At 40.4% G+C, this 20,964-nt stretch overlaps 1 protein-coding gene across 3 annotated transcripts in view; it reads right to left on the bottom strand.

Moving 5' to 3' along the window:
- The window catches only part of AHCYL2 (adenosylhomocysteinase like 2), a 164,669-nt gene that overhangs the window by 34,710 nt on the left and 108,995 nt on the right, over positions 1 to 20,964 (bottom strand). The window contains exons 1-4 of one of the 3 annotated variants that reach the window (XM_021699280.1): positions 18,919 to 18,975; positions 9,580 to 9,688; positions 942 to 1,085; positions 395 to 495 (exon numbers count right to left, since the gene is read on the bottom strand). In XM_021699280.1, the coding sequence (XP_021554955.1) occupies positions 395 to 495; positions 942 to 1,085; positions 9,580 to 9,688; positions 18,919 to 18,975 (411 nt within the window). Of the gene's footprint in view, positions 1 to 394; positions 496 to 941; positions 1,086 to 9,579; positions 9,692 to 18,918; positions 18,976 to 20,964 lie in introns of those variants that run through there. The other 2 variants (XM_021699279.1, XM_044920293.1) reach the window with 2 other exon arrangements.

Raw genomic sequence — 20,964 nt, 5'->3', positions numbered from 1 at the left:
CCTTTATGTATGAGCCAGGTTGGATCAGGTTTTCTCTCACTTGCAGCTGAAAGCAGCCGAAGAGAGCTGCCTTATAGAAATGACACTGGAAGGGAAGATAAGGGGAAAGCAGCGCAGCACAGAGAAAGCATAAACTTGGGACTCAGATATATTGAAGTTCAAATCTGGATTCTATGATTTTACTAGCTATATAACCTTGGACAAACTACTTAAACACTCGGAGCCTCAGCTTCCTCATCTGTAAAATAGAAACAGGAATACCTGCTTTACCTGGCCATTAGGAGGATTAATGAACTAACACTTGCTCTTAACCTGCTGCTTAGCAGGTAGCAAGCACTCAATAGCTGGTGGCTATTATCGACTATTATTATGTGGAGAAGGAAAAAGGACTCACAGCAGTCTGAGCAGTGATGTGTGTGCAACCCACAATTTTGGCTCCAGCCAAAGGTTTTTCTCCTTGAGCTCTCTTCCTCAAAGCCATCAGTGCAGGCATTTCTGAAATGGCACAATACATACACAGCACTATTAGAGAGGAGGGAATGAGAGAGAAAGAATAAACAGAAGAACTCATTCTCTTGAGAGAAGACTCTTCCCCTGATCAGGTTCTGTTAGATTGGGCTTCTCAAGGGATCAAGACATTGAACCTGATTTTTCATTTAAGAGACTTTCAGAGGCAAATGTTCCAGAGTTCGGATGCCCTGTATCCCAGTCCTCCTTATCCACTCTCTTTCCCTTTTCCTGGTATAGGAGTTCCTTCTAGATCCACCAGAGTTCACTCCCTCCCTACAGTGTGTCCTAAGTTCAGATTTCTTTTGTAATAAGTATTCTGTAAAACCACACTTAAATTTCACCAGCTACTAGACCCCAGGACATAAAAAGGGATTAACATGGACAAAAAGACAGAGGCAATTTGAGAAGGAAAAAGTGCTGGCTTTCTTTACCTTGTTCAGCAATTTCAATTTCTCTTCGTCCAAACTCTGCCTGTTTGATGTTCTTGACACAGAAGTCACTGCTCCCCTTAGAGTTCTTTTGCTGCTTATCCCTGGGAGAGGTCTCATCATCAGAGCTATCTGTATAGGAAGCCGCTGAAATGACAGAATAAAAAACCCTCAGGGAAAAAAATGGTTTCCTCTAAAATACCAAACCATGGAGTGAACTGAGGCTTCTCTAGTCATCCACCACCACACAGACGTACACCTAAATGGTAGGCACCTAAAATGGCACCGGGGAGCTGGCTCAATCAGCTCCTGTGGAAAGTGCTAGCCATAAGTCAGAAAGAGGAAGTGGAGAAAGGTTGCCAAAGATAATACCCCTGGATAGCATTAACTTGGAATCTAGGGCTAACGATCTTCAGAACATGAGAGCTCCTGGAATATGCAAAAAGAGAGAGGTTACACCATGGTAGCAATAGGTTAAAGTTCTTCATGCGAGATCATGGTCATTAACCTATGGGTTTCTCGGATCCAAGCTACCCTTCTTTGTCTGCTGCTTAGATGCCTGTTGTAATTTGTGTTTTAGTACAATCACTGAGCAGATAAGACCTAGTGAACAAGAAGCCCATGGGAAAGTAATTAAGAACCACACAAAAAGTGTTTGTCTGACATAACAGAGCTTTCTTTTTAAGACTGGCTCTGATGAGGCTGAACTATGCCTGCAGACCCAATTAGATATTGACAATGAAGTATTCAGTGTGCTCTCCCTTCTTGCTGGCCTCAGTGGGTCTGGCAATAGGCATTTTAGGTTCCCAAAGAAGTGGATAAATCCTTCTTTGGTATACTAAAATGTTCTGATGATTAATCCATTTAGCAATATATGCTAGAAGGTGGAGGGTCTCAGATTTTGATTGTGGGTAACAGGCAACTTCTACTCACATGTTTAGCTGAGGTCTTTTCAGTCTTCATACAATTCTGTAGTTGCTAATCATTTGCTGGATGATTTAATTTCCTTCCATGATTTATGTTTAAGTTTCGGAGGATAGTTTCTTCCTAAGTAGTCCTCAAGGTTTGTTGTGGGTTTTTTTGTTTTGTTTCTTGTTTGTTTGTTTTTGTATTTTTGAGGGGGAGGAGAAGTTGGGGGATATAAAGCTCTGTCTATAAGGCATTACATATCTCTCAATGGGATAAGAAGTACTTCCATCACTTTCAAGGGGAAAAGCTGCAAACATTCAGAGCTCCTAAGGTCTATGGTGCTCTGATCTACTTACACCCAGAGAATTAAGGCATTTCTGGGATTTCTTAGCAAAGGATCTATATCTGGGAGGGCTGTAAAAGGCAAGTCTGACCTTGCCCAGTTAATCGGGCATGGCACTACAAAATGTTTGGGCAGCAGGGGCCCGAGTGTCTCTCTTGGAGCTGGAAAACTGCCCTAGAGCAAAGTCCTAACACGAGGCAACAAGAATGAACACAGGCACCAAGGGAGGTGAGGGAATTACTAAATCCCCAAAAGGACTTTTGTTCTTGAAAGGAACTAATCTGTATAAAAAGTCTGTGGTTCTCCCTCCTAGGGTGAGCGAGAGTTCAAAGTACCCTTGGCAACAGAGCCCAGAAACTGCTTCCCAGGCAGTCATCTATTTCACTAATCAATACTCAGAAATAGCTTATGTTTTGGAGGCTTAGGGGAACCATGCTTCTACCACCTGAGGGAAGAAAGATAATGGCCATCCCTAATCTTGATCATAATTTATAGCATAATTACTTTTGAAGAAAGTGTTTACATACAGAATACCCCAAAATTTCAAATCTTTTCTTAGAGGCAGGATGATTTCTATGTTCTCCAATGGCCATTTAAATAGAGTGGTTATGTGTTCTGGAGTCAGACAGGCTTTGAAATCTCAGTCTCTGTTTCTGGGTATATAAAAGGTGGTCCAGAACCTGATTAATAGAATTATTAATTTGTTCATGAATCCAGTCATTCAGACATTCAGTTGTTCATTCAATAAATTTTTATTTTGTGTCCACTGTATACCAGGCAGAGTGTTAAGTGCTGGGTATACAGAACAAATATGGATTGTCTTTATCTTCATGGAGTTTTCAGTCTAATAGGTAAGTCAGACAGGAAATAACTAGTTACAAAATTAATTGGAGTTTTTCTTTTCCTATGGTTGTAATATGTGCTATGAAGTTGACTGTATAATAGGAAGACATAACTTTCAGAGTCAAGTTGTTGAGAAGATTAAATAAGATAATGTAAGTATAGTGCTTAGTGCAATGCTGGGTATAAAGTAATTAAGCACTCAATAAATGACACCTGATATTACTGTTGGCTTTTGCAAGTATTTTTCATTCGATAGCAGATATAACATTTTTAAAGGTTCTTACTCAGCGTCAGGATTTTGAATGGGAAAGGAATGACATGCATACAATATTATTTAGCAGTTCCTTTTTTTTCTACCTCCGTCATCTACTAATCTAACCAAGCAGCAGGTGGCTGGTTGGCAATGATGAAAAAGGTTGAGACTGGAGTCCTAACTCTACCCAGAATAGCATTCCTCTCCTATGCCTCTCTAGCTTCTAAGGATGAGTCAGGGTAAAAAAACACACAAACAACAAACAACAACAACAAAAATAACCCCCAAAATTTCCTCTTAGGAGAAGCACTCCAATTTTTGGCTTGAGTTGTTTTCTTCTCTCTCAAGAAGAAATTATTATACCACCTCCCTACTCTAAAAAAACTCCCCAAATACAGTATTTTACTTTTTTCATAGTAGTCAACTTGTTATAGTTCGTTCAATCAATGTTTTTATTTGAGCCACAATGGATTTGTTTTCAGAGTCCTTTGTGCAGACCTGTTAATCAGGTGAGAAACAAAAGTATCAGTTGTCTAGATTGTACTAATATGTGAATGCAAAGTGGCTGACAGACCCAGACCAATAGAGTGCTTTTTCTGCAAACACAGTGGAAAGATTATTCCTGAACTAGCATGACATGTTTTTTTTTTTAAGATTTTATTTATTTATTTGACAGAGAGAGAGATAGCGAGAGCAGGAACACAAGCAGGGGGAGCGGGAGAGGGAGAAGCAGGCTTCCCGCCGAGCAGGGAGCCCGATGCGGGGCTCGATCCCAGGACCCTGGGATCATGACCTGAGCCGAAGGCAGACGCTTAACGACCGAGCCACCCAGGTGCCCCATGACATTTGTTTTTTGAATCCACACTTATTTCTGTCACTATATTTAAAGTAGCACATTCATGGGGCGCCTGGGTGGCTCGGTCGTTAAGCGTCTGCCTTCGGCTCAGGTCATGATCCCAGGGTCCTGGGATCGAGCCCCGCATCGGGCTCCCTGCTCGGCGGGAAGCCTGCTTCTCCCTCTCCCGCTCCCCCTGCTTGTGTTCCTGCTCTCGCTGTGTCTTTCTCTGTCAAATAAATAAAATCTTAAAAAAAAAAAAAAAGCACATTCATGAAAATATTTTGAGATAGCATCAAAGGTTTTTTCCTAAGAAAATTTAGAGAAACCCAACACATATGTATACACATGCTTGCAGTTTCTGAAATGTTTACAGTTGTCACACTCTGAAGCCCAGAGCTATAATTCAATTAAAAATGAACTGATGAATCAAGGCAATAGCCAACTGAAGTACAGCCTGAGCTCTAGCTTTACCTCTAATTGGTTGTGACCAATTTTCAATTTATCCAACTGTAAAATAGGGAGTATAACGGATCCTCTCTCTCCCATGCGCTCTCTCTTTCCCCTAACTACCACCAGAAAAATCTCATGAATAAATGAGAGTACAAAAAAGGTTCAATTTCCAGTCAGAAAAGTAACATAAAGCACAATATAACTTTACCACGGGGTGTTCTCTTGTTTCATGATAACCCAGAATCAAAATATAACTCTTGAATCACTTATCCATAATCTATCCCATAGAACATGTATACATATGTTCTATGGCTCAAGCTTAATTAAGCCTTACCTCCTAGCAGCTGTGATATTGTGGGTTATTGCTAGGAGAAGAAGCAATCAGACTCCCGGTTGAATTAGTCCTATTAGACTATTTTAGTCAGATAATTCCTCTTAGGCCCAATCTATTCATTTGGCAATGGAAATAACAGTAGGGACCTGTGTGTCAATGTGCAGCAGATTTCATTGATGAATAATGCTCTAGAAATATGTGAAAAGCTATGTTAGCAATCAAAATACAAACAAACAAAACTTTGTTATTTGGAAAAATCTGAAAATACTTTATAAGTTTTATAAGAACCAATTATGAACTAAGGGACTTCAGCCTTCCTTTCTTATCTTTAACCAATTAACTCACTGCAAAGACAGCTTTTTCAGAAATATATCACTGAGAATGATTTGAATTTGAAGAAGTCTCTTCATTTGTTTTTATGAGGTTCTGTGCTTAGGGAAAGAGTTTTTATAAGTTTGTTTCTTATAAACAATTTCAGGAACAATGCAGGAATTTTAGGAATTAATGTAGCCCTTTTCAACCTGGATTGCAAAGTCCTAATGTCTTGAAGCATCCATAGAATATATCAATTAACTTCTCTCCTATCCATCTGGAAGGGTACTAGTTATGAACCATCCTTCGGAGAACTGAGAAAACAGCATCTCCAATTCTTTTCTGTGATGAGGAACCCTGGTTGAGAAAGGTTGGTAGAGGCTTCTAAATGAAAGGTGCTGAGCAAAACTTAGCACTAGTATCTTTAGGCAGGGAGAATAGGCCATAGACTACCCAAATCTCCAGGTAACTTCAGCAAAACAAACACTCTGGATAGGGAGGTACCTTTTCTTGAAATGTCATAAACATTCTTCTAGCTGTTCACATACAGTATATCAGAGACCTCAACAAGATATAAAGTATAGGGCTCTGGACACCTTTCACCAATATTTATTTATCAAGCACCTTTTATGTGTCAAGCATTTCTAAATGCTGGGAATATAACAGTACAAAACAAACAAATCTCTGTTCTCATGGATCTCTTATTCAAGTAAGGGGAGAAACAATAATAAATTAGTAAAATACATAGTATGTTGTATGATGATAAGTGCCATGGAGAAAAATAAAGGAGGAAACTTTGATAGGGAATGTTGGGTAGGGTATTCGTACAATTTTGAGAATAGCCAGGATAGGCCTCAATTGAGAATGTAATCTTTAGTTAAGAACTGAAGGAGTAGGATACCCAGCTAGGGTATCTCAGAGCACTCCAGGCAAAGGAAACAGCAAATGCAAAGAACTTAAAGCAGGAGAGTGCCTGGCATGTTTTGAAATAACAAAACAGCAGTAAGAAGCCTAGTATGGCTGGAGTGAAATGTTTAGCTGGAAGAGGAGGAAAGTTTGGAAACGTAGCAATGTGATTAGAAATGTAATGGGATAGTATAGGGCTGTGTAGGCCATTGTAAGAACTTTAGCCTTTGGGGCGCCTAGGTGGCTCAGTCGTTAAGCATCTGCCTTCAGCTCAGGTCATGATCTCAGGGTCCTGGGATCGAGCCCCGCACTGGGCTCCCTGCTCCGCGGGAAGCCTGCTTCTCCCTCTCCCACTCCCCTTGCTTGTGTTCCCTCTCTCGCTATCTCTCTATCAAATAAATAAATAAAATCTTTAAAAAAAAAAAAGAACTTTAGCCTTTACTCCAAGTGAGATTGGGAAGCATTGGAGGGTTTGAAGGGGAGAACTGATATGACCTGACTTATTTCAAGAGAATGAATCTGGCTGTAGTGCTGTGAATAAATTGAAGAGGGGCAAGCTTTGAACTCACGAGCTCAGTTTTTAAGACATGGGAGATGCCTATAAAACATCCAAGTGAAAGGACTGAGCAGGCAGTTGGATATATGGATCTAGTGTGTAGGGGAGAGATTTGAGGTGGAGATAAAAGCTGAGACTCAAATGTCAATACATAGTATTTAAAACTATGAGGCTGCATGCACTCACGTGCAGAGAGTATAAACAGAGAGGAGAACCAAGGATCAGTCTTGGGGCTCTCCAGTGCTACTTTCTGTAGTCACTTAAATGATAATGTATGCTGAAAATGGGTTCCAAGTTTTTATTGACACACATCTGCATATCTTCCTGTATTTAGAAAGCTGTAAGTCAATTCCATATTCCTGGCTTTTCATTTGATAGATATGGAGCATTTTCTGTATCACCTCATGTTAACTTCTCATTGTGAACATTGTGAACTTCTCATTGCAACTCTCTTATGAACATCACAGGCTGCAAGAGTTTTCCAAGATCACACAAACAAATCACACATGGATCAAAGCCTAGAAAGTAGGTCTCTCCTAACTCCCACTCCAGGGCTTGCCCATTGTTCATGTGAAAAAAACAAAAACAAAAACAAAACGAGGTAATGGTGTATATGAAACAGCTTCAAAAGAAGCAAACATCAGGGCGCCTGGGTGGCTCAGTCAGTTAAGCGTCCGGCTCTTGATTTCAGCTCAGGTCATGATCTTGGGGTCACAGGGAGCGGGCTCTGTGCTCAGTGGGGAGTCTGCTCGAGATTCTCTCTCCCTCTTCCTCTGCCCCCCCTTCCCCCCCACTTTCTTTCTAAAATAAATAAATCGAAAAAAAAAAAAGAAGCAAACATCATCTTAGGTTTCATTTTAAAAGCACTGAGTTTATGGAAATAACCACTTCCTATAGATTATTTCAGACCATAAATGGAATATTATAGCTATAGACATATTTTTAAAAGGACACCTAATCTGGAATTTATCCAGATGAGGATAACCAGGACAGTGGGATGCCCTGAAAATGGGGATTTTTTAATTTCTATGTAAAATCATTAAATTCCAGGGATTATGGGGCGCCTGGGTGGCTCAGTTGGTTAAGCGACTGCCTTCGGCTCAGGTCATGATCCTGGAGTCCCTGGATCGAGTCCCGCATCGGGCTCCCTGCTCGGCAGGGAGCCTGCTTCTCCCTCTGACCCTCCCCCCTCTCATGTGCTCTCTGTCTCTCTCATTCTCTCTGTCTCAAATAAATAAATAAAATCTTTAAAAAAAAAAATTCCAGGAATTATATGAGAGCTTATCACAGCTAAATAATTAGATAAAGCAAGAATCACCCTATCATCTAGAATGCTCCCAAAGAAACCAGATGGCCATTTGTCAGGGATGCCAGCAAGGTAATTCTAGCATCCAGTGGGAAGCCGAATAATTGATCTTAAGTTATTTCCTATTTCCAGAATGGTTTGACTCCATGCTCTTGAATGATATATCCTTAAATGGATATAGAAGGTTGACAACTTTTTATTATAAAAATGGCAACTTCAGATAGCTCAACCTAAAAGGTCCAAGTTTTCCAGGGTGACATCAGTCGGTATCACTCACCAATGAACTACAGTAAGCAAATATGTATTCACTTAGAAACAAGGGCATCAGTCACACTTTCTAGGTAAATAAATATTTTATAAGTACCCTCCTGACAATATCAGGGTTCAGTAGGAAGGCAGGCATTGGTTTTCTCTGCAGGGACACAACTGGAAATGTAGATCTAGTGTGAAGGGAGAAGACTGAGCTGGCGTTAAAACTTAGTATAGCTACTGGTTAGTATCAATCTTTAAATAATATGTACAAACTCACAGTCTAAAATGTTACACACCATTTTATAATTCACATTTTCACAATTATTATGGCTTCAGAGTTATATTAATTGGTTCATGAATTCTCAACACTGGTTATTTCAGCAGAATAAGATAGGTACACAATTTTTACACATATCTTTACACAAAATCCATAGGGATTTACATCATTCTGTTATGGGGGTAAGGGAGAGTAAAAAGAGAAATATAACAAGTGTAAATAATAATCCACCCAACCTAAAAGTTATAGCTTCCCAAACAAGCTTTCTACAGCTTTATATAACAAATACTACTTTCCTATTTGTGTGAAGAACAAACAAAATTTCAGGTCACGATGAAAAATTTCTGAAGAATATTACTATTTATAATGTGAAGAGATAACTAGGGCAAACATTCAGCTTCCTATTATATTCCAACATAAGGGCAAAATAAAATAGCTCCATATTAGATCAGATACATAGTAGGCATTGCTGCACAAATGGCCAATGCCTTTAAGGGGTCCTATGTGGTAATAGCTCATCTGGCATTAAATGATAGCTCCAGAGCCCATGTATTTGAATTAATGACACTACAAAGGAAGGAAGGAGTGACAAGAAATACAATGTCACAGCTTAGAAGAGAAAGCAAAGGGCTGACTGGAACTAGGACCCACTTGAATGTTTCCATTATTTCTTGATGCAATTAAGGTTTCCCTATTAATCTGCAAGTTCTGAATGGAGGAATGGGGAACTCCTCTTTTATTTTCAAACAACGTAAGTCTTTATACACGCTGTTCAATGAACATCATCAATAAGTTACATACGCCCACCCTCTGAATAAATCAGAAATCAGGTTTGTTAATCACCCTCTTCTGCCTTTATTGGAAGAAGAGATCTCTGTTAGGCTCTACTCCGAATCCTCAAGGAATCCAAAGATTCCATCTAGAATTTTGGTCTAAATTTTGACTGAGAATCAAAGTGTCTGTTTCAAAGCACAGGTTTGATGGTGCTTAAATAGACAGGAGGGTCCACTGAACACACTTAATTAGCATCCACAGGTGGGTCCATAGCGGCTCAGTACTCACCTGAGCTGTAGCTGTCAGTAGATGACTGAGAAATGGAACGAGACAGAGAGCGACGTCCAATTTTGGTGGGACGTTTGTTGAATTCTTGCTTCTGGTCAGCAAATTGGATCTGCTAAGAAAAAGAACTCTAGTTATATAAAGGAAAACAACCTTCATTTTGTGACAGCAGCAGAAGGCTTGCATTATAGGATCTTAACCTTCCTTTGCAGTTGATCTAATTGTACCAACCCATATTTGGAATGTTAAGACTTTTTGGAGAGAATGATTTTTCATTCTTTACACATTATATTTCTATCAAATTTAAATCTTGGGCGCCTGGGTGGCTCAGTTGGTTAAGCGACTGCCTTCAGCTCAGGTCATGATCCTGGAGTCCCTGGATCGAGTCCCGCATCGGGCTCCCTGCTCAGCAGGGAGTCTGCTTCTCTCTCTGACCCTCACCCCTCTTATGCTCTCTCTCTCAAATAAATAAATAAAATCTTAAAAAAAAAAAATTTAAATCTTTAATCAACTCTATGGCTATATAACTTTTACAATAGAATTGTGACAAAAAAAGGAGAATGGGATGTTCTGGTTAAAATGAATTTTTAGAGGGCGCCTGGGTGGCTCAGTTGGTTGAGTGACTGCCTTCAGCTCGGGTCATGATCCTGGAGTCCCGGGATCGAGTCCCACATTGGGCTCCCTGCTCAGCGGGGAGTCTGCTTCTCCCTCTGACCCTCCACACTCTCATGTGCTCTCTCTCTCTCTCTCTCTCATTCTCTTTCAAATAAATAAATAAATAAATAAAATCTTTTTTAAAAAAATGAATTTTTAGAAAGTTGAGTCATATTCCTTTCTATGGTTTTGCTGAAAATTAAAGCTGGAAAGAATCTTTGAAACTATTTATTCTAATATTCACATATCTCGATGAGAAAACTGCAAAGTACAGAAAGGTAAAGTGACTTGTCTTCAGATTTTAAAATTCTCAGGAAATGGGACAGTTATAATGAAAAAAAAAAATAGGCTTTCCACTCAGAACTTTCTGAAACTGCATTCAAATCCTATGCCACTCATTAGCTATGTGATATTGGTTGCGTTGCTTTTGTGATCCTCACTTTCTCATAAATACAGCAAAGACAAAAGTATTTACCTCACAAGTTTTAGGGTTAAATGAAACAATACATGTAAACTGTGAAACATAGCGTAGATTCAATAAATCCACTCCCGACTCCCACTCCTACAGTTCACTGTTCTTATAGTAAACTATTAACTTATTATTTTTAATGTGTGGTATCATAAAACACCTAAAAATCACAAGACTGATCATCTGTTAACTATAACATAACAGATATAGAAGGAGTAGATAGAGGACTGGACTATGTATAAACAGCAATACTATGGAGGTCGCATTTTGGACCAATATCTGACAATTTTCTTATAATTTTATCCCTTTCTCCTACTGTTGGAGGTTCCAGCATTTTACAAATCAAAGGTCATATAATTTATTCAACAAATGACATTTTTTTCTTTCTCTCTAGTTGAATGTTTGTATAATTGCTTCGATTATTCTGGATCCCAGGTGGCATGGAGGCAAGAAAGATCAAAGATCTGACAACTACCTTTCCTGATAAAAAGATGGTTCCTTGGTGGGCAGAACACACACAGCCTACCAGAATGAAAGCAGCAACTGACAGCAGTCAGAGGCAACTACTGAGTCATTTGAATATTGAGACGAGGAGACTAATGCCAAACTGCATTAGCTTAGCATGCCTTTTAGGGGAATTCATAGCATTTTCATAGCTATAACAACAAATGAAGCCTGTGTTAGTACCTTAGAGTTTGCAAATTGTTTTCAGTAATAGGAAAATTCATTGGATCAGAAGCTCTTTGCAAAGTGAAAAATTGGCAAAATTGACTATTTTGCTAAAGTAGCAATTTATTTCAAAAAGATCCAGTGCTCTTTCTATGCACTCCCATGGGATATACATGAACTTCCATGTACTTCTCCTAGCACAGCACTTATCACACTGAATAGAAGTATCTACCTGTATCCTTCATAAAGGCAGGACCTGTGCAACTTATTCACCCTTATATCCGCAGGCACAAATGCCTGACACGCCGTAGGCAATGACATGCTGAAACAATGAATGTGAAGTAGCCTATTCTAGCTTCACTGTCTGTACTTGGTTGAATATTAAGGAAATATGGTCAGCATAAGCCAAATCTAAAGCTAAAAGAATTTTCAGGGCAAAAAAAGCTGAGCAGGGGAAGGTGGGTGAGAAGATGGGGAGGGGAATAGCAGTCAAGCTGAAAACTCTGGCTTTCATTTCACCACCCTTGTTCAAGACAATGATTTTTTTTTCCCCTAGAGGCCCATCTAGGAAAAGGAGTAGTAACTGACTTTCCAAAGACCAGGATGAGTCACTAACTTCAGCAGCGCCTCCTCTGGAAAAAAAGTAATAGATAAACCCTGCCTCAGATATGTAGCACCCCCCTCCCACCCACACACCACTAGAGGGGGCCAGCCACTCTGCTTCTCTAGATGTGTAGGATCAGGAGTGGGTGGGTGCACATCACTTCACCCCAATCACACTAAACCATGTAGCTATCTGGCTGCTCATCTTCTCAACCCAGTTTCCCTAAACTGAGCTCTCTTTTCTCTAGTTTTCTCCATTTACAGTAATTCCTCCCGCCAAGTCTTGGCACTAAAGAAGACTAGGCTATGCTGGCTTTTTCCACTCAGAAACATAGGGTTCTAAGTCTTGTTTACTCATTAGACACTGACCTCAAATTTAAGACGAATATTAAAAAGAGAATAACCATTTATATAGAATTAGTTACATATACTTTTCCCAAGAAATAAATATTTATCTTTTACTGACCAGAACACATGGCTTAAGTAGGTCATCTCTATACCCAATTCTCCATTCTCCTTAAATGCATTACATTCTTCACCCCGTAATACAGTCATCTACCCACCCCAGGTGGGGTACTCTGGTACATTCTACCCCTATCTTTTCCACCTTGTATGAAATCAGAGTCCTTTAAGGTAACCCTCCTTTACCATTTCAGAGAGAACTGCCCAATTCCAACAGGCAAGGGAGGGAAAGAGACTGTTAGGAGAGGGGCAGCTCACCTTATGCCAGAAGCAGGGACGAAAGCAGCAAAGGAGGGAAAAAAGCAGCGGGCCTATTACAATAATGGCTATCGCGGCAGCAAGCCTGGTTAAATAAGAGCTTAGCCTCACCTGGGCTTTAATCCCAGAGTTGCCATTGACAATGTATTTCTTCTTGCTGCCCAGCATAGTGACATTACCAGCCCTACAGCCACCTCTCCGGTCCAGGGACCCTTGTGGCTAGGCCTTTAAACTTTCCTCATCAGCAATTCTGTTGGCTCTGGTTCCAGCTAGCTTTTTTTGGGGGCGTGGGGGGAGGGCTGCCCTTCCCTGGAATCCCTGAAGCAGCTCCAACAACCCCTCCAGCAGCAGAGCCCAATTTAATAAGGCATTTCTGTTAGTGGCTCATCAACCATTCCTAATTCTGGTAGCTGTTTTGCTTTTATTATTTTTTTTTCCTAAACACCTAATTACACGGATCCTCTGACCTCTAAACTCTAACAAGTCCCTTGACAAGGCCCAACTTGCATGCGCATAACAATAGCTTATTTATATAACCCGTGCACTTTTTTGCCTGCTATAATTAACTTGCTAATTAGGTTCTTTTTTAACCTTACCGCCTCCTTTTCCATGTCAGATGATTTTAGTTAACCTAGTCTCATTAGAAAAAAATTAACTACAGAGTCACTAAAACAATGAGGGAATTTATTAAGAAGGTAAAAAAATGGTGCCAAATGCTGAGGCAGCCTGTGTTCTTGGGTTCATCAGGCTGAGGACACTGGTTTTAGCTCTGTCACCAAGGAAATCAACATTCTCAGCCTGTTGCTTTAAATTGTGCATCTTTTACATGGGTTTTGACATATCGTTCCTAGTCCCATCTCAAGATTGTTGCTGATTAGGTGGTGAGTGACTGTTTTTTTCCAAAGTTTTTCAAAAACTGTGTGTTTTGTGGGAAGTATGACTACAAAGGAGAACTTCCTATTTCCTCAGAGTCCCCAGAATCACAATGACCTTGTTATATATCAGATAAAGGGTCAAATGAAAGGTCAAAGAATCACATTATTTATTTGTTGATTTCTGGAAGGGACCCAGTGAATAGGAAAGCTACATTCAACCGTATGTTACAGAGACAGGGGTGGGAATGTGATTTGAATTCTTCCTTTAAAAAAGAGAGACTGCTTGTTGAGCACAAGAAAGAGCATAAAATGGTAGATTTTTTTTTTTAGGATAATCTTTATTTTGAGAGAAAAGATCTCTGGAAGAATGGAATAAAGGGAGGAGGGCTAATATTTATTAAGTTCCTACTGTGCATGCATAGCCCTGCATATATGTTACTTCTATTAATCAGTACAAGTATCTTAAAAGTAGGCATCATTATCCCCATCTGACAAATTAGGGAAGGGCAGCCCTGAGAGAACAAATTATTTGCTGGAGGTCTCACAGCAAGTCAGTGATGGGACTGCAACAGGAGCCTGTGTTTATGACAGAGCTAAAGTTCCTTCTACTACACCACACCTTATATTAATCAGAAGATGAAAAAGTCCCCTGGTCCTAATCCTAGGTACACTAGCCCCATCCCATTCCTCTTAATTTATCCTTAAATGATTTAAAATTACACTTTAAAAAATAATAAAATAAAATTATGCTTTAAATTTACTTTTTTATCAGATTGGATCTCAGAAATGATATCAGCCCAAATGATCTTGAGGCTCTGATCAAACAATTCTGAAATGGCTACTCATAGAATTTGAAATCTTACAGCTCTTATTTATTTATTTATTTATTTATTTGACAAAGAGAGAGAGAGAGTGCACAAGCAGGGGGAACAGCAGGCAGAGGGAGAGGGAGAAGCAGGCTCTCCCCTGAGCAAGGAGCCCCACGCTGGGCTCAATCCCAGGACCCTGGGATCATGACCTGAGCTGAAGGCAGACACTTAACCATCTGAGCCACCCAGGTGCCCCTCTAACAGCTCTTCAACTGGCAACTTTGCCCAATGTCACTACCAAAAATTAAAACAGAAATTAACTGAACTCAAATATGATTCACTATCACCCATGACAATCCTGATCTCTTACTCATAATTTCACAAAATAAGACAGATCAGTCTTTTTCTGCTTGCAGAGTGAATCACTAAACTTCTGCTCTTCCTAGTACACTCTCAGCTGGTTCTGGATTTTCTTCACTCAGGTGAAAGGGAACTTGTTGGTCCAAGGCTTAACTGACTAGACCTGAGCCTGACGGAGCTGCAGATCTATACCAAATCCAACTAGAAGACATTTAAGGACACTATTACTGACAGGAAAAGCCTTACTACTTAACAAGTTTATCTAACAAAGTAGTTCTCAAACTTTAGGTGCACACCAAAAGCATCCACAGGGCTTATTAAAAGGCACTGTTAAGCCCCATCCCCAGAGTTTCTGATTTAGTAAATCTGGGTGGGGCTGAAGATTTTGCGTTTTCAACAAGCTCCCAGGTGATTTAATGCTGCTGGTCTGGGGACTCCGCTTCAGAGAAACACTGCTCTAACACTTACTCCAAGCATGAATAAAGCAGCCCTAAGGCTCTTGACTCTCTCCTGAGCCAACCATTTTATCCTATCTGTGACTACAACCACAGAGGCATATTTATAGGCAGAAAAGGTTATTTGAAAGGTCAGAGAATAGAATGAGGTGATCATTTCTTTATATCCAACACAGGATATAAAGAGAACTGGGTCTAAATCTGATTTTCACAATTGAAGGCTGTTAAGAACAGATGGTTAATACATTAAGAAAAACAGGACTCTTGGGGAGGACAGAAGATCTATTTACCCTAAAGAGGATCAGGCCAAGAGAAAACAATTCCTTTTCAAGCACATAAAGTTGTACTACAAAGGATGATCACCAGTGGTTTTCTCTCTCTCTCTCTCTCCATTTTTTAACATTTCAGCACTTAACACTGGTAATCCTCATTTGTAAAATGGGAACGATAATAGCTCCTTTGCCTATCTCAAATGTGCACTGAGAAAATTTTAAAAATGATGTACATAAGAGGGTTTTGGCAACTACATAATGATACATAAGAATAAAATACTAACATTTCTATTCTTTTAGGTCAAAAGTTCTTCACCTAGAGTTCATGGATGTCCAGATCCACCCCCAACATAGAATGCAAAATTCTGTGTATGTGTATATTTTCCTGGGTAGAGGGCCCATAGTTTTCATCAGTTTCTCAAATGGGTCTCTCCTTTTACATGTCAATCCAGACCCAGAGTTATAGTCAAGCTACCTCTACCACCATTTACCAGAGACCTTAAAGATTTTTCTTTTACTTCCAAGTAGGCATGGTTCAAGCATTCTTAGACACATCTCTCTTCCAAGCTAAATGAGTTGCCTGAACAGATTCTTCACCTATAAAAGAGATTATTTCTAGCCAAAAGAAAATTGGGTAACCAGCTGGCTAAGTACTCAGGAAAGTCAATCAGAGTTCCGATGGAAAAGTACCAAGTACTACAGACAGCTTGGATGGGAGGAGGAAACATCAAAATGTAAAAACTTTAAAAAGAGGTTATTGCTGATCTCCATGCACATAAGAGGAGGTATTTCACCTACCAGTAGAGACTAAAGATTTCTCAAGGGAAGTAAAAACATTAATAAGGAGAGTCTGAGCACATGTGAGCATAAAAGGATATGTTCCCCAATCTTTTAGCTATAAAATTCCTGAACAAGGCTAAAAAATCCTTCACATGAAAACAGCTAAGGAGCAGAGGCTCCAGAAGTTTTCCAGTGACTGATGGAATGTTAACTTGAAGGTCTACCTTATCAATTCTCAAGATGGGGAGTCTTCAAACTTTGTCCTGGCTTATTTCCCTGCTGGGAATCAGAGATGTGAGTACTGTCAGCTGCTATGTGTGGTTTGAGTTCTGTTCTCTAAGGAGTATGCAAGTCCCTTATTGCTGTTGATCATTAACCAAGAAAGACATGTTATAATGCACCTCCTCTGCTAAATTTTCCTCTTGAAAGAAGGTTTGAGAGCCTTGTAATGTTTCCTTTGGAGGCAAGGATGGTCTCAGTGGAAATTTAATTACATTAATGTATAAACTGGAACATGAGTCAGACATTTGGTTAAAACCTTCTTAAATTGAAATTTTGACCCCCAACATAGGAGATGGCTCCAGGGTTTTCTCTTGGGGTTTAAAAGGCACTCCAATATTTCATAGGTAAAGTCTACAGGCAATATACACTAGAGGGTCCTTGATGGCTCACTTTGCTGGGTAAGTGGATATCAGTAGAAGCCTAATGAAGCACTTCTAGGCCAGGTCAGAAATTAATGACTTATGTGGTATCTGAAAGAAAGCCTCAAGAGGTTAATCTTTGGCAAGGAAAAGATAGATGAAGAAACTGAGTTAATGAAGACAAGCTCCACCCTACTCTTTCTTGCTGTTGTTAAAAAATTTCTGCTGATCAAAAGTATTTTCCTGGTTTTTGAGAGAGAAGGGCAAAGAAATCTCTAAGTGAGAATGCCATATTCAAAACAAAGCAGAGTTGTGCTTTACTAAAGAATGTTTTCTAAAAGTTGGGAAGTCCTAGAGCATATCCCTTAAGCAAGTCACTAACTCCTGTAGGACAGTTTTCTTGTTCCCATAAATAAAAAGAAGTAGTAAAGGTTCAGTAGGAGCTCCTCTGGAGAGCACATGCTGAGCAGATAAAACAGTGAGGACTATAACGAGAGTAGAGTTACCATAAAACTTTTATGGATTCAGAGTTGACTCACTAATGTTCTGTGGAATTCTTCTGTAATATTCCTTTATCAATGTACCAAAGTTTAGAAAAAAAAAAAAAAAGAAATACCAAAGTTTACTATCTTAATGTAGTCCCTCCCCTAAGAAAACCAAAATTCTTGCTCCCCATTCTTATGTATTAGTGAGTGGCTGGAGATTCAAAAACAAACTTAAAATCCAACGAGAATTATTATGTGAATCCTTTCTAACAATTTTAAAACACTACATTATTTGAAATAAGCCTATGAATGGATAGGATTTCTTTACATCAAACATTTTAAAACTGAGCACAAGGTTCTGAAACAAGAACAACAGCAATAACCCCAACAGAAATAATAAACAATAGTTGTGACAGTGAGAGTTGAAATGTGGGCTCTTCAGTTGGGCCTTTGTCAGGCCTACTATATACTCAGTCTTGGTATAGATGATTATTTAAGTCCATAATTCCATAAACACTGAAAAGAACTTGGAATATGCTGTATATAATAGTCTAACCAGTTTTCCATAGGGAAACATACATATATACATATATATAAAAACATAAGGCTGGTATAGACTGTAAGAAATCAGGCTAAACCGGGCGCCTGGGTGGCTCAGTTGGTTAAGCGACTGCCTTCGGCTCAGGTCATGATCCTGGAGTCCCAGGATCGCGTTCCGCATCGGGCTCCCTGCTCGGCAGGGAGTCTGCTTCTCCCTCTGACCCTCCCCCTTCTCGTGTGCTCTCTCTCATTCTCTCTCTCTCAAATAAATAAATAAAATTAAAAAAAAAAAAAACAGGCTAAACCTAGAAGAGACCAGACAGGAATATGAGGATAGTTGCTGTTTTTAAATCAGAAGTTGAAACTGGATCTAAAATACTAGGTTTCAAGTACTAGTTCTTATCAACAAACAAGTCCTTATATTTAAATTATATTAAAAATATCTATCAGGCAAATATGACATTTTGAAGAACAGTACCAAGAGAGCTATACTTCCTGCCCCTTAGAAATAATACATATAAAGCATATTTGGGGAAATGTTTTGACTGGAGGGAAAAAATGGGCAGGTAGGCAAGAAATATCTTACATCTTTTCAGAGACTTGAGAGACCACCATTTCCATAAGTTCAGTTTCCCTCCCCCACCACTATTCTTTTTCTTTACCCCCATGAGAAATAAACTAAGCATCAGCTTGCAAAGAGAGTGCGAAGCAATTACAGAATACAATCCATGAGGTAGACCAGCAGCAGTAGGGAACTCCAGCCCAGCACAGACAACCAGGCAATACGCCGACTCTGGCCAGGCAGCTCTCAGACCTTCCTCAGCTTCACTTGCAATTAAGAAACAGGGGTGATCCAGGGCACAGGAACTCATCAGAAATTAGAGGAATAACTGTTCTCCCAACCACAGATCTTGGTAGGGACTTGTCCCAGGTGATCCCTGTCACCTGTCGGAAATGGTTGCCTCATTACCAAGAAACAGAAGGAAAAGCAAAGTGACCAAAGCACTCACCATCCACTCAGGCACGTGAAAAGCTGAGGTGCCTTCATTACCGTCCCACTTCTCCATAGTGCAGGCTTGGGTAATATATATCCTGAAGCAAAAGGGAAAGCTGGTTTGGAAATGCCAGGGTTTTTTCAGTGCCCAAAAGCAGAACCAAACCTAGTGATTCAGAAATTTACAATATCTAGCAGAAGCTGCATCCCCTTTCACAGAGGCTTTCTATTCAAATTAAGGTCATTAGTCAACTGCCTGACAAGTCCCTTACTGGCCCGCTTCAAACCTTCTGCTTTTGATTCAAAATCGGAGCTGATGCAAGGTTCTGTACCCAGGCACTGAACTTCCCACAGGACACTCACTGCTTAATGCTACCCAAACACGCAACCCCTGCCTCCCCAGTGGGGACTTTCTGCCACAACAGTCAGGCTTCCTCTCTTTCCCGGTGTGTAAGGCAGTTGTTAATTTTCTCCCGCCCCTCAGGACACGTCACTGGAGGTACTGATACCAAGATCAATAAGGATCGAGGTCAAGAAGGCACTCCCATTTCTCAAGAGTTGCTTGATTTGGATCTGCACAGTAAACAGGCGTTTCCTTGAAATCAAGAGTTCCTTATGGCTTTCAAGTTTAAACAGCTATGCAGAACTTCCCCATCTGCTCACACTAGGGGTCTGGCACCAAACGCAGGCATATCTCAAGTTAAATTCTTATTGCAAGGGAGATTTGATTCTGATGGTGCCAGGGAAGATCTCTTGCAAAATCAGAAATTAGAAGCTCTAAAGAAAGTTCTGGGACCACAACTCCCTCTGCTGGCTCCCTGTGCTATATACATGAAGGTCCAAGAGCCTTCAGGGGCAGAAACATAGGTGCCAATTGTAAACGAGCTGCATCCCTGAGGCTAGTCAGGAGCTATCACAGTGTAGGTTTAGAGGAAGCCAAGGTTTCCAATCAAGACTAGTGCTGCCTCCAAGTCCCTATCCAGAGCGGGTTTTTACTCACCAGTCTAGTTTTGGGAAGAGACGAGATGCCAACACAGTAGCCCTATACACTATCACCTTAAGGGACCTCAAAAGCTGTTCCCTCTTTAGGTTCCTATGCCAGCTCCCTCCTCTCTGCATACTTCAGAAATTGGGAAATAAGACAAAACTAAAGGTGGCCTGACCTATTTCACCTGCTCTGCCCATTCCTAGAGTGTATTATCCAGTAAGAGTACCATAGATTTCAGGCACAAAGTAAGCCCAATGGGATATGCCTGCTTTGGTCCCTTTCAAGGACCAGAGATTCTTTCAGTGTTAAGTCCCATCGCAGAGGATAATTTTTCTAGAGCTGATGATTATAATATTAAAATCAGGATTATTGGTTCATTGCCCCTTAGGGCCTTCACTGGTTAAGAGAATGATCCTTTGGATGTGGAATGGAGAGGTAGGTAATGTCTAGGGGAAGAGGTATTGTAAGATGCGAGAGAAGGCAGGGTTCAAATACCTGACCTGGATGTCTAGACTAGAAAGAAAGGCAGTTGAAAACAGAAGGGGCGGGGCGCCTGGGTGGCTCAGTCGTTAAGCGTCTGCCTTCGGCTCAGGTCATGATCCCAGGGTCCTGGGATCGAGCCCCGCATCGGGCTCCCTGCTCAGCGGGAAGCCTGCTTCTGCCTCTCCCACTCCCTTTGCTTGTGTTCCTGCTCTCACTATCACTCTCTCTGTCAGATAATAAATAAAATCTTAAAAAAAAAAAAAAGAGAAAGAAAACAGAAGGGGCCTGTTGGACCCAGTGAATGCAGAAGGGTCAAAGGATGAGAGATCACAGGGGAGGTAGAGATCAGATGTAGTAAGAAGAGAGAACAGCAGGGGTGGCTGGGAGGCTCAGGTCATGATCTCAGGGTTGGGAGTCTGAGCCCTACTATGGGCGTGGAGCCAGCTTAAGATTTTCTCTCTCCCTCTCCTGCTGCTTCTCCCTCTAAAAAAAAGAAGAAGAAGAGCGAACAGCAGAGGTGGAAGTAAAGGAAGCTGTGGTCACAGAGGGGCTATGGAGTGAAACAATGAGTGATGCCAAGATATAGAAGGC

The sequence above is a fragment of the Neomonachus schauinslandi genome, chromosome 12, assembly GCF_002201575.2.
Source record: "Neomonachus schauinslandi chromosome 12, ASM220157v2, whole genome shotgun sequence".
In the NCBI taxonomy this organism is placed as follows: Eukaryota; Metazoa; Chordata; class Mammalia; order Carnivora; family Phocidae; genus Neomonachus; species Neomonachus schauinslandi.
Note: the sequence above shows the minus strand (reverse complement) of the source record. Positions and strands in the feature narration are given on the sequence as shown.